The sequence below is a fragment of the Scleropages formosus genome, chromosome 21, assembly GCF_900964775.1.
Source record: "Scleropages formosus chromosome 21, fSclFor1.1, whole genome shotgun sequence".
NCBI lineage: Eukaryota > Metazoa > Chordata > Actinopteri > Osteoglossiformes > Osteoglossidae > Scleropages > Scleropages formosus.
The window spans coordinates 11,040,315-11,053,416 of NC_041826.1; the positions used below are offsets into that span (position 1 = coordinate 11,040,315).

At 46.1% G+C, this 13,102-nt stretch overlaps 1 protein-coding gene across 1 annotated transcript; it reads left to right on the plus strand.

Annotated features, from left to right (window-relative positions):
• Nucleotides 1-1,086: 1,086 nt before the first annotated feature.
• On the plus strand, nucleotides 1,087-13,019 carry LOC108918743 (solute carrier family 12 member 9-like). Its single transcript, XM_018726235.2, has 14 exons — nucleotides 1,087-1,438; nucleotides 2,515-2,767; nucleotides 3,361-3,495; nucleotides 4,346-4,483; nucleotides 5,278-5,580; nucleotides 5,797-5,904; nucleotides 6,003-6,114; nucleotides 6,696-6,853; nucleotides 7,000-7,082; nucleotides 8,359-8,483; nucleotides 8,624-8,816; nucleotides 8,909-9,083; nucleotides 11,028-11,174; nucleotides 12,133-13,019. Exons 2-14 carry the CDS (start codon nucleotides 2,548-2,550, stop codon nucleotides 13,011-13,013), a joined length of 2,778 nt encoding a protein of 925 aa, XP_018581751.1. The 5' UTR covers nucleotides 1,087-1,438; nucleotides 2,515-2,547; the 3' UTR covers nucleotides 13,014-13,019.
• Nucleotides 13,020-13,102: the final 83 nt, after the last annotated feature.

A 13,102-nucleotide genomic window follows, 5' to 3' on the forward strand; every position in this document is an offset into this window, starting at 1 on the left:
GGCAAGCGTTGCTCTGAGATGCAACTGCTGCACTGTCAGTATGAAATTGGTATTTTTTTTCCTCATCATGAAATACACTATAATATCAAAACTCTTGTTTGCCCTTATTAATACCAGTAAATTGTTTTTTTAAAAAAATAAATTCTTTGGTATAAATACATGCAGGGAGTAATTGCCGTAATTCTACAAATTGGCTGATCTGAAAACTGCCCATTTTTTAATCCCTAGCTTGGGTCCTGTGGCCACAGTGTTGCAGCAGGGCTTCTTTTTCTACTCCCTCGAACATAAGTCCCAGACTTTATCTTTCACTAGATAAGGTGCAGGTTTCTAACATCACAAACTTCTGTGAAAGATGTTTTTAGTTTGCTGAGGAGTGTGTAAAATTGGGGGCAGTGCTAAACCATTGCTGTCTCCACACATGCAAACTCAGTACAGCAGAGATGTGTGTTGTACTTATACTGCAGCGTGATGTTTCATAAGCGCTCTTCTCATGTGTTGTACTTCAAAATGACTGAAGTAAAGTTGCCAGTTTCTCTGTAGTTTGTCCATAACCACCTCAAGCAAAATAGCGCCGAAATGTTATTACATTTAAAAGTTAATAATATACATTAGCCTCTTTTTGGTAGGAGTTGCAAGGCTTATACTGAAATCTGCGAGTCTTCATGATACTGAACTTGTCAGTTTCACGCATGTATGGGCTCCTGATCGCACAGTTTTGTTTACTTGCTGTTGTAGGTGACAGAACGTGTTAAAAATGCATTTTGCGTGAACACGAAAAATACAGCATGACTGTCAGACAACGATGGAACCTAAACTCCGGATAACCAGGAGTTGTGTGGCTCAACAAAAAACATATAATTGCGCGACTTTTGGCTGCAGTACCTTCGTAAAAATTCCAATAAAGACGCCGTAAAAATACGCATTTCTTTGTCATATGTTGTGAGGGGAGAAAAAGTTACCGTTGATGCTTTGAAGCGGACTGGTGAGCAGAGTTGGTTACACATAAAGACTGGGTCAGTAACGGGAACGCGCCTCTCTGTGTTAAGCAGGGCGCGCTCCTGTCGTGGTCACGTGCGCCTTTTCCGTCTTGAGCAGCATCCTGTGTTTCCACCATCCCCATAAATTTGCTGCTTCTTCGCTTTCCTAGGGTCTCAACCATTTTAGTTTCTGGTGACATGAAAGGTTTACAGGCTCGGATCTCAGTGTGTGCAACCGCGGGGTCTGCTGTTGGACCCTAGCCTAGGCTAAAGCGGACACCAGGCAGTCGCGCATCAACTCAAGTTCCTATTTCGGGTTCGTGCTCGAGGAGGGGAAGGGCTTCCGGGGGTTCCAGCGCGTTCACAGCGCGTTCACTGCCCTCCTCGGTGGTTCTGATCATCTGGAGGCGCGTCACCGCTCCGGACTGTGCACAGCGGTAGCGTGTGCGGGAAGCCGACAGGTAGGTCGCGTGCCCGTCCAGCGAACCTCGCGGATTAAGAGGACACGGTCCGCGGTCGTGAATCGCTTTCATTTCCCTCCTTTCATCCGCCACCCAGAAACAAAAGCGCCTTGCAGGGGGGAGGGTCGTCGGTGCCGTTTGAAGAAGCAGCGCTCTCTTCGACTGCATTCACACTTCATTTTCCTGGAAAATTCACCCGTTACTTTCGAGTCAAACTCAGCGGGGTCGCGTCGGGTCACTGTCTAACAATCTGTGTAATTACGTGTAGTTCACACTGCACAGTCTAAAACACTGCCAGCTTTTCACAGTCTGTAATACTGTGTAACAGTGTGAAATACAATGAAACACTAGTACTGCTTCTCTGCATAACGCATAGGAACCATTTGTTTGGGGCAATTTGTGTGACTATTCCTCAATGTTGACATGAATGTGTTCCAGCCCCACAGTTCCCCCTCCGTTCCCACCGTTGAAACACGATGGCCAAGTGTAACACACATATTTCAACAGTGGTGGGAATTAAATTGAATTTAAAGAAAATCCAGTGGTACTCCTGTTGTGGTACATGCCATAGCTGGCTGGATCATTGTGTCAACCAGCTAAGAGACGGGCAATAGGTGTGTGTGTGTGTGTGTGTGTGTTTTATATGCTGTAGACATTCTAGGGTCCAACAAGGTCCATAGCTGCACATATGTACCTGTATGTGTATATCATGCAGAGGGTGTGCAGTGTTTCATCAGCTCCTTCTGCTGTGAAAAGAGGAACTTAACTGCTGCCTCTTGTGAAATTTCTGTTTACTCGGGTACCTTAGATAAGACCTGAGGAAATGTCAACATAATTCATTTGGACTTCTGGGTACATGTTCTACTGAAACCTATATGATATATAAATCAGACTGTATAATAAATCAAACTCTTCTGTCTTGGTACAGTTTCAATGTCAGATTTAATATTAATAAATGCAGAAGTGAGCTTGCTGACTGGGAAGGCCAGAGGTCCGAAGGGGGTAGTTTCAGGTTCACCTGAGCTAAGATAGCACCTACAAGAAATCACAGACCTACTCTGGGCCATGTTTTGCAGTCATCATCCAGACATCTGAACACCTGTGGGGCCATGTCACAGGAACGTTCTCCGCTGCTTTCCCGCGGTCCCTTGCCTGCAAGGAGGGACCCAGTTGGACTGGGGCTCGGGTCCTTGTCAAAGGAGATGAACATAGCGGACCCGACTCTCCCAGCCACTGTGCCTCCCTCCCGCCGAAGTCTCAACACCTTCTTCGGGGTGTTTGTTCCTACCGTCCTCTCAATGTTTAGCATCGTGCTCTTCCTCCGCACAGGTGAGTGCTGCTGGCACTGGCACTGTCTTTCATGCGTAAAACAAGGTCAGATTGTTTTCGGATAGCACTACATACTAACCTGAAACACAACAAAAGTTTGCATTAAGTGTGTGTGGCTTATACACTAACATTTTGTCCTAATTGTTTACTGTTAACATTCCTGAGAGGCATAGATGAACAGTCAGCCTTAGCTACCCAGAGGTGTCTTCTTCCAGCAGTAGCTGTTGGAGTTTAACTTCCTGTCTTTCTGACATGCTTCCCCACACTTGTTAAGTGTGTATCGCCGCTAACTTACGCAAGTTCCTGCATGTATTCTCACGCTGTGTGTATTTTTCCGTTACGAGGCAGCTTGTTCGGAAGGATGCTCCGCAAAAATTGAACAATGTAATAATGTATAATGCTGACTCGTTAAGAATATGTTAGCATGTGACTGTTGCAGTTGGCAATGGTGGCAGAGGTGGTACTCTTGTTGTCATTGTTAATGTTGTTGGCTCCATTGCTGAGCCCCTTTGGAGGAAAGTGGATGGTCTTTAGGTGGTCACTTTAATACTGTCTGAGGGTAATTACGCTATCTTTATTGCCTTTATTTACAGGGTTTGTTGTTGGCCATGCCGGGCTGCTGCAGGCCCTCCTCATGCTCTGCGTGGCTTACTTCATCATCTCCCTGACCATTCTGTCAGTCTGCGCCATTGCCACCAATGGTGCGATACAGGGGGGTGGGGTTTACTGTATCCTTGCACATGTGGTCAGAGGCCAGGTTTATATGCTATTTCCAGATTGTACATTCTTAGTGCTTTCAACAGATATTTCTGCATTGACAGTTTCATGTAATTTCTCTCCCTTTCTGGGCTTTTTGTTCATCTCAACTGTCCAGTTTTATCTGCACGTTACCATAAAGTTCTTAAAAGTCCTGTTGAATCCTGTCTTTATGGACAGAGAATTTTTAAGTCTGCTGGAGTTTTGTGGTCCGTTTCTGTGCACCGATATGTGTAAATATCCATCCAGGTGGCTTGGACCCGAGCCGAACTTCCCATGAGGAATAATGACTGACAGATGTATTTAGCGTTCATACCTCACGCAGGTAGCAGATTTGAATTGGCTGAATGACACATTTACATTTTGCTGACAGTTTTTTTTGAAAAGGACTTACACTGTTAATGTACTTAAACTGATTTACACTAGAAGATTTTAGATAAAATGAGAAACATCCACCCATGCATCGTTAACAACCGCTTGTCCCGAGTGGGGTTGCGGTGAGCTGGGGCCTTGCCCAGCAGCGCAGGGTGCGGGGTACGCACCCAGGACGGGATGCGAGTCCGTTTCAAGGCATCCCAAGCAGGACTCGAACCCCAGCCCCAGACCCACCGCACAGCGGGCACCAGCCAAACCTGCTGCGCTACCTCACCCCCCCTTAAAATGAGAAGCAGAAGTGTTCCAAACTCTCTTAACATAAACATCCAATTAATAGAAAGTAGTTTCAAAGATAGTTACCATAGATTGGATGAGTTTAAAGAAGACACTTACTACTCTTTAAGGAATGTGGAAAAGGTTTGACGCCTTAACCGTTGAGTGTCTCAGTCATGATCAGCCGATCTCTGGGGCCGGAGTTTGGTGGTAGCATTGGGATTATGTTCTACCTGGCCAAGGTGTGTGCCTGCGGTGTTTACGTGCTGGGCCTGGTGGAGGCCATACTCAGCATCTTCGGAAGGGACCCCGGTCAGTGATCGCTGTGGTTCGGCTGTCACCAGTCCGGATGTTTGAGCGTTTTTGCATTTGTTTTTTGTTTTTTTTTTTTTTTTTTTGGCTATATCTAAGGTGCCTTACAACTCAGCTAAAGCAACATTCTAATGATTTCCTCCGAAGCATATTATTCTATTGCCCAAGAAACACTTTATTCTGCGCACATTATAATTGTAAAACTTGGTATGGCCGGATACTTCCATCCGTCCACCTGTCCATTTTCAAACCACTTCTTCTGATGAAGGTGATTGTGGGAACAGCCTGAGCAGGACAGACCACAATTTTCCTCTGAGTCTCTAGCTCTTCCTGGGGGCTCCCCTAGTCTTCTCAGGAAAACCAGGAGATAGTCTCTCCAGTGTTTCATGGATGTGCCTGGGTGCCTCCTTCCAGTGAGGTGTGCTTGGTGGACAGATTGCAAGGGGTGCCCAGCTACCATCTAGTCAGTAAGCCTATCTTAACGGGCTTCTCTTGGTCTGGAGGAGCCTGTTAGATTTCCACTGGAAGGACTTCCCTTATTTCTGAGGCCCATCATGCTGTGGAGGACCCTCATTTCCCCTACTTGCACCTGTTATTTTCTGTTCATTAATTCACCTCCCAGAGCTCATGAATTGGTTGGATGTTGTTTTTCTTGCATGGAGGTGCCAACATAAATTAAAAAGGTCAACTGTATATACGTCATCGAAAGGAAATATATTTGTTTAATGAATTCGACACGGGAGTGTCAATTTTTACTGTCCTGCTGACCTCTCTGCGCTCACATGCCCTTGCAGCCTCAAAGGTCAGTGAGGGCATGCGAGTTCTGCCACAGGGCTACTGGTACACAGTACTCTATGCCTCCGCCGCACTCCTGCTCTGCCTGCTGGTGTGCCTGGTGGGGGCGCACATCTACTCCCGCGCCGCCTTCATCATCTTGCTGGTGGTAACGGTCTCGCTGATTTCCATCATCATCAGTCCCCTGGTCCTGGGCCCACGCAGCTTCATCATCAGCCACCAGGATGGTGCCAACAGCACCAGTGTGTACAATGCCAGCTACACGAGCTTCAATGCCACCACGCTGAGAGCCAACCTGGGCCGTAAGCTGTCGGGGCCGTGACGCGGAAGCGTGGGAGAGGGCGATGAGCTACTTATGCGTCTCAATGAGTTTGAGCCTATGCTTCAAACTGAATGAGATGACTTTTAGACTCAAATATTGTGTCCCATAAACTGATAAATGTTTGTCTTTCATGCCTGTTTTCCTTAGTTTGCCATTTTTCTTTTCTCTCTCCTTCATTCTTTTCGTGCCTCCACAGCGGGCTATGCTCTGGATTACAGCACCAACATAGTCATGTCTTTCTCCATGGTCTTTGCTGTCATGTTCACCAGCTGCACGGGCATTATGGCTGGGTCAAACATGTCTGGTAAGATGGACTACCGTGGGCGGGACAGCAGACTACTTGTGAATGATGGACCATGTTGAAGGTCTTCCTCATTCTTTATCACTCACCTCCTTCTGCAGGAGAACTGAAGAACCCCAGTGTGTCCATCCCAAAGGGCACCATTATTGCTGTCCTCTACACCTTCTTTGTCTATGTGCTCATCTTCCTGCTGGTCAGCTCTACCTGCGACAGGTGTTGTAGGGAGGGTGGTGGTGTGTCCTCCTTCTTCTCCATGGGGGGATGTTTTCATTTTAGCCAGCAGTAAGAAATGGCCAGTGTGGGTCACAGAGTTCATAGCAAGCAAAGTGTGTTTTTTTTGTGTTACGTTTATTCATTTTTGAGACACTTTTCTCTGTGTCGTACAGCTCAGAGTAAACAAAAGTTTGTCAACAGAAAATGAAGAGCTTTAGATACAGATGTGTCAAAGTAGTTATTGTGCCCAACACCACCGCTTTTGTCAGTATGTATTACAGGTGTAGCTGCATATAAAATTGATAGAAAATACCAAGGTGATGGTGACTGATGGAGCAGTTAGGAGATCAGGAAGGAAGGAACTTATAAAATTGGGTTTTGAGAGCCTTCTTGTGTGTTGAAAGGGATTCAGCAGCTCTGAGAGAGGGGGAGCTCTTTCTATCACATTTGTGCCAGAACTGAGAACCTTCAGAGTTTCTTTTTTTTGACTTATTGTGTGTGGGACCACCACGCAGCCAGATGGCTTCACATCTCTGGTCTTCCTGTGCTCCCTTTCTTCTTCCATCTCTCACTGGTCCCAGAGTTCTTCTCATCCAGGACTACGGATTTTTCCAGCGCATCAATGTGTGGCCTCCCTTTGTCATCATTGGGGTGTACTGTGCCTCCCTTTCTGCAGCCATGAGCTGCCTCATCGGCGCCTCACGTATCCTGCATGCCCTAGCGCTCGACCAGCTGTTTGGTACACCGCCATGTTTCTTATAATGCTGTCTGTGGCCTGTGTGAATCAGTGGGATTTGAACCTGCAGCATACAGGTCTTAATGTTGCTGTTTTCGTTCCCAATCACCTGACAAAATCGCATGACAATGGGGCTACTGGTGTTGCAGGTCTGCCACTGGCCCCTGCTGCCATCACATCCAGCTCAGGAAATCCCTGGGTGTCAGTGCTGTACACATGGGCTCTGGTGCAGGTGAGCAGGGTAGGGAGGGGGGGCAGGAGTCTGATGTGATTGCGGAAGTACACTTGGAGAAAGGTGGGGGTTTGGTGGGGAGGGCACTGGCATCTCTGTGCAGCCATTTCTCACATAACAGGGTTATTTCATTCTGTAAAATCAGTGCTTGCAGGGAATTCCTGTTGTGAAGGGGTGAAATTATCGTTATTTCCTATAGGAAAAAAAATGCGTTCCCAGACAAATACATCACCAAGATTTCAATGCAATACTGTTTAATAAAAATTATTTCTAATTTTGCCTGCACATTGTTTATTAACAGGGCACACATGGTGAAATACTGAGCATCAGCTTTACCAATCATAAAAAAATTTTATGGAATGGAAAATTGGTATAAATTGCCTAATGGGTGCCTTCTCTTATCAGGCCGGTGTGTGCCGTTAATGTCTTTGTCTTGCTTTTGCTGATGCCGTCTCTTTTTCCTGTTTTATATATCATCACATCATTTTCAACTTCTTTGTTATCATGATGCCCACATTTCAGCTGTGGCTCAAAACTGTTGCCAAAAACTTGTTTATCAGATGCAGTTCCTCTTAGAAATTAGAGGGAACATTGGTCCAGAACCTATCCTGGCAGCACAGGGTATAGGGCAGGCTACACCCTGGATAGAAACGCACTGATAATTTGACTTGCTGACATTTATAATATGAAGAAATAAAGTGTACAAGATTGCTTCCTGTGTCTTTCACTCTGCAACATCAGTCCCAGTCAAGTGTTTGAATTCCCCATTCTGCTAAGTATCCTTACCCTGAATATGTCAAGTAAAACTTACCCAGCTCTGTAACCATGTAAATCTCAGTAAGAAGCCTAACACTGTCAAAAAAAGGAATTAATAAAGTTTACATGTACTCATTTAGTGGATGGTTTTCTCTAAAGGGACTTACAATGTTAAACTATTTACAATTATTTATCCATTTATACAGCTGGGTAATTTTACTGCTTCCGATTTTCAATATGTTAAAAGGTGGGAAGTATATAAAGCAGCTGGGCAGCTGTATGAGGAAAAAGTGCAGTGTCTGAATTTTTTGCAGAGTGAAACACATAGTAGGCAGTGAATAAAATACAAGTTGTGGAAGTGAGATGCCGATGTCACGGGGCAAAAATACCGTTGTACTGAATAACAAGACTGTTGTATGAAGAAAGGGTATATAGTTTCATAAATGTTGTAGGGGACCCTGTTATATGGGGCTGAATTTTTCTGGGAGCAGTTTGATACGCTGCTGTCCTTGCCCTGCAGTGTGTGGTGTTCGCCGGGCAGCTCAACTCCATCGCCAGCCTGGTTACTGTGTTCTACCTGCTATCCTATGCGGCTGTGGACTTGGCCTGCCTGTCCTTGGAGTGGGCGTCGGCTCCCAACTTCAGGTAAGTCACTTTGGATCAAATTTAAAACTTCTGAGTAAAGGTTCCACCATCTGTTGGGCACAACTCTGCTAATCTCAGTTACTTGGACATATAGAAATTGACATAAAGCAGACTGACCTTTGATGGTTTCCTCCCCACAGGCCCACATTCCAGTACTTCTCCTGGCACACCTGTCTGCTGGGCATGATGAGCTGCATGGTTATGATGTTTGTGATCAACACTGTCTACTCCTCAGCCAGCATTGCCCTGCTACTTCTGCTGCTGCTCTTCCTGCACTACCGGGCACCTACCAGTACGTGGGGCTACATCAGCCAGGCACTCATCTTCCACCAGGTACCCACCGTCACTGCCTGTGAGTTGTAGCTTGCGGTGTCCTGCGCACTCTGACACAGCTCCAGCACCTCTCTGTCCTCTGCCCTGACCAGGTGCGAAAGTACCTGCTGATGCTGGACATGCGCAAGGATCATGTAAAGTTCTGGAGGCCACAGATCCTGCTGATGGTGGCAAACCCACGCTCCTCCTCTCACTTAATCACCTTCGTCAACCAGCTGAAGAAGGGTGGCCTCTTCGTGCTGGGGCACGTGCAGCTGGGCAATCTGGGTGAGATGGGGCAGGAGGCCGCTGGGGTTCAACAACCATGACTGCAGAGATGGGGTTTGTGTGCTAGGTGGATGTGTGGACTGTGACTTGATGAAGCATCATGGTGAGGTCCAGGCTGTTTGGGTTCAGTGCTGAACTATGTATGTGAGTAATATCCTTGGCTTGTCTAAATGAACTATACTAAGTACCACTGACACTTGCTGGATTCACTTAGTCCTATTTTTTTTGACTCTTTACTGTTTGTGCATGAAGTGTGGACCCATGTGGACTTGACAAGATTTCTAAAGAAAATTTGTCTTGATTTAGATGCATAATTAAGTGAAGGTGTAGTGGTGTAGTGCAGTGATCTTTCTTGTTGCTCAAGAAGTCCACCAACCTTTGCAGTTCAAACCAGTGTGATGATAAGGGCCTCTGTACTACCTCTGAGTGAAACTGTCTTTGGCAACAGTGGTAAACACCTTTTCATACCATTTTGTTACTCTTCAGCAGGAGGCATAGTAGTCAGAGCCATTTCTAGAGGTTGTGTTGTTCCAAGGACAACAAGAAATACTTTTTTAATGTTAAAAACAACACAAAGGCAAAAGAAATAAGGAAGGAGCCATCAGAAAGAGATCAACTCAGAGCACATGACCCAGAGTAGTTGCTATGAACGGTTTTGAAGAGGAAATTGGTGTTCTGGTCTCCTGTCCTGTTTCCAGCTCTACCTGTTCACCATCAGATGAAGATTTTTCTACATAGATAAAGGCGATATCTGGATGTCGAACTGGGCAGAATGGAAATTCATCACACAAACCTGGATGAACTGGATGCTGTCAGAGCTGAACTAAGAAAGTTTTGTCCTCCATTGCTGCCATCGGATCAAAACTTATCCGTTTGACCGATCACGCGAACAGCTTTGAGGTTTTAAAGAATCTCTGCTATGGAGGATAAAGATGATAGCGAGGTGAATCAGTAGCTGCCCTGGAGAGAAAGGTTGAGCTGTGTGAAGTAAATGTGAACAAACAGGAACGCAAAAACTGTTGAAATAATTAGAGGAGCAGCAAACTGGTTCCATTTCTGCATTTCTCTGGCAAAGATGTCATTAGAAAAGCTGCAGTGAAAAATCGCACAGTTACATTTAAAGGTTTCCATGTTTAAGTTAACCCCAATTTGCCTCAATGATGTAGTACAAAGATGATGTGGAAAAGCTTCAGATACCTTGCTGAATTCACAACACAGTATTCATGTATGTAGTTTTTGTAGTTTTGCTTATCCTACCTAACAGATATTAGATGAAGGGAAAACTCATCTGTTTGATTGCATGGTTTCAGCTGCTGCATTTCAAGTAACTTTAAAGAAATGAGGATGGTTCATAGGTGTTTAGAAACTGAATTTCTGTTCCTCCTGTTTTAATGGTATTTACAGTGCTTTAAATTATTAGAAGGGTTTTAATCTTTTATTTACTGTGGCTTCTAGGGCGATGGTGTAACGGGATGATAGGAAGTAGGAGCAGTCTCCGCCTGGTACCCCTGACTGCCAGGTTTTCTGGGAGGGTTACTCTTGGCATTCTTGATTATAGCCCTTTCTTTATGGATGTCGATACTTTTCTCTCTTCTGCTGTCTACTTCACTGGTTCACTTGTTCTTCTTTATTTTTTGATAATATGAGTGGTTGCACCACCATTTTGCTGTATAGTTTTCCGCTTACACTGGCATCCCAGATGATTCAAGTTAGAGCAAGAGGATTTAAATATTATCGAAGAGAAGAATAACCTGCTCAACACTGTATTCAGAACTTAAAAGGAACTGTTTACTTTCTTAAACTATAGCAATAGGAGCATCAACATTTACTTAACAGGAATATGTAATATTTCAAGTTTATTCAGTCTGCCTTATTCTAGCACAAACAGAACAGTTCAGGCTGAATCAGGGCTTTCATTCATTTTTCTTCCCATGTCTCTTTCAGAGTACCTGACCTCTGACCCTGTCCAGTTCCATTACAACTTCTGGCTGAGCCTGGTGGACAGACTGGAGGTGAAGGCCTTTGTGGACCTAACACTGTCACCCTCTGTTCGGCAGGGAACCCAGCACCTGCTGCGGATTGCTGGCCTTGGTGAGGGGTCATCGCCAACAAAAGTCAATATAAGAATAATAAATAAAAGAGCTACAATGTGACATTAAATAGTATATATGAACCAGTCTGGCCTGGGATCCCTGTGCTGTTCAAGGGAAGCTAGGTAATATCAGAGTCACTAATTATTATTTCCAGTTATCTTAATACATTTACTCTTTTATCTGACAGTTTTCTCAAAAGCAACTTAGTCTTAAGCTACCTACAATTATTTACTCATTTATATAAATGTGTAATTTTTACTGGAGGAATTTAGGGTAAATACCGTGCTCAGGGGTACTACAGCTGGGATTCAAACTTACAGCCTTTGTATCCAAAGGAGGTGACTCTAACCACTGTGCTACCAGCTGCCCCAATAGTAGCACAAATTAAAATGCTCATAGCACAAAGGCTGCACTAATGAAACACAAGGAATTTCTTAAAAATCTGTGCTGTTTGTAGTGGGCACCTTCACAGAGCTGCAGAACTTAAGCATAAGATGCGTTGCGGAAGTTACAGCAACTACATTGTCCACCAGGTGGCAAAGCAAAAAGACGTACTCTGCAGCAATACACGCCACAAGCACAAACCTTAGTGGAGATTCCTCTGACGTACCGCTGCAGGAGCATTGACATAGAGCTGAGAGTGGGCGGGAGCCGAGGGCGTCCTTCAATGTTACTGTTCGTATTGTGGACAAACCTGCTGCCAAGTGTCAAAGTGTATGAGAAAGAACGTGTCTTCTGTATCCAAGTAACAGGGGCAAGAACAAGTTTGAGTTCCTGCTTGTCCGCTAACACACCAAGCTAATATTTGCACTCAAGCTATGACGCCACGATCCCACTTGTGTTTTTTTTTTTTTTTGTGTGTAAACTTTGTAAGCATGCAGCCAGACCAGGGACATACTGTTCTCTGTGTCCCAGCCCATGTGGCATTCTTCACGTGCCTCTCTCTCTTCCCAAAGGTGGCATGAAACCCAACACCCTCATTATGGGTTTCTATGATGACTGTGTCCCGGAGGACTATTTCCAGCAACACCCGGCATTCTCCGTGAGCTCATGGACACACAGAGGTGCTGGAGGGGACAGCTTCGGGGTGGACCCCTACTCCTTTCAGGCCCACTTCCCAGCAGTCCGGGGCGTCGAGAGCCCACACTTGCTCTCTCCGGAGGAGTACGTAGCAATTATCTCTGATGCCCTCAAGATGGGCAAGAATGTGTGCCTGGGGCGCTACTTCTTCCAGATGGAGGGCGAGTGGATGCGACCCCGGAGGGACGGCGCAAGGAAGATGGTGGACATCTGGCCGCTTAACCTGCTACAGCCGGAGACCAGCGGCCAGTTGGACGTGTGCATCCTCTTCCTGCTCCAGATGGCGTGCGTTCTGAACATGTCCAGTGGGTGGCGTCAGGCACGGCTGCGCATCTTCCTGTGCTTAGAGGCCATAACTGGTGACCAAGGCTGGCTGACCAAGGAGGAAGCTCTCCGTGAGCTGCTAGGGAAGCTGCGCATCCGGGCCACCATAAAGGCCGTGCCCTGGGATGAGGTGCTGCAGCTGCGGGAGGAGCGGGATCTACCCACTCAGGCTGGGGAAGGGGATGCACAGTCAGGGGACAGGACCACTGCAGCATCTGGACACAGTCCCTCAATGGACTTTGTGTCTGGAGTGAACAGGCTGCTGAAGGAGCACAGTGCTAAAGCTGCTGTCCGCTTCCTGTACTTGCCCCACCCCCCAGCTGACAGCAGCCAATCGCAGCAGTACTTGGCAAAGCTCGAAGCTCTGACCGATGCCCTTGGCCCTACTTTGCTGATCCACGGTGTCACCCGAGTGACTTGTACTGATCTTTAACTGGTTTTCCACTTGTGGCTCAATCAGGGTTATGCTGGGACAGGGCTGGGGGTTGGCACAGGGGTGTGAGGGAGGTAAAAATGTGGGGA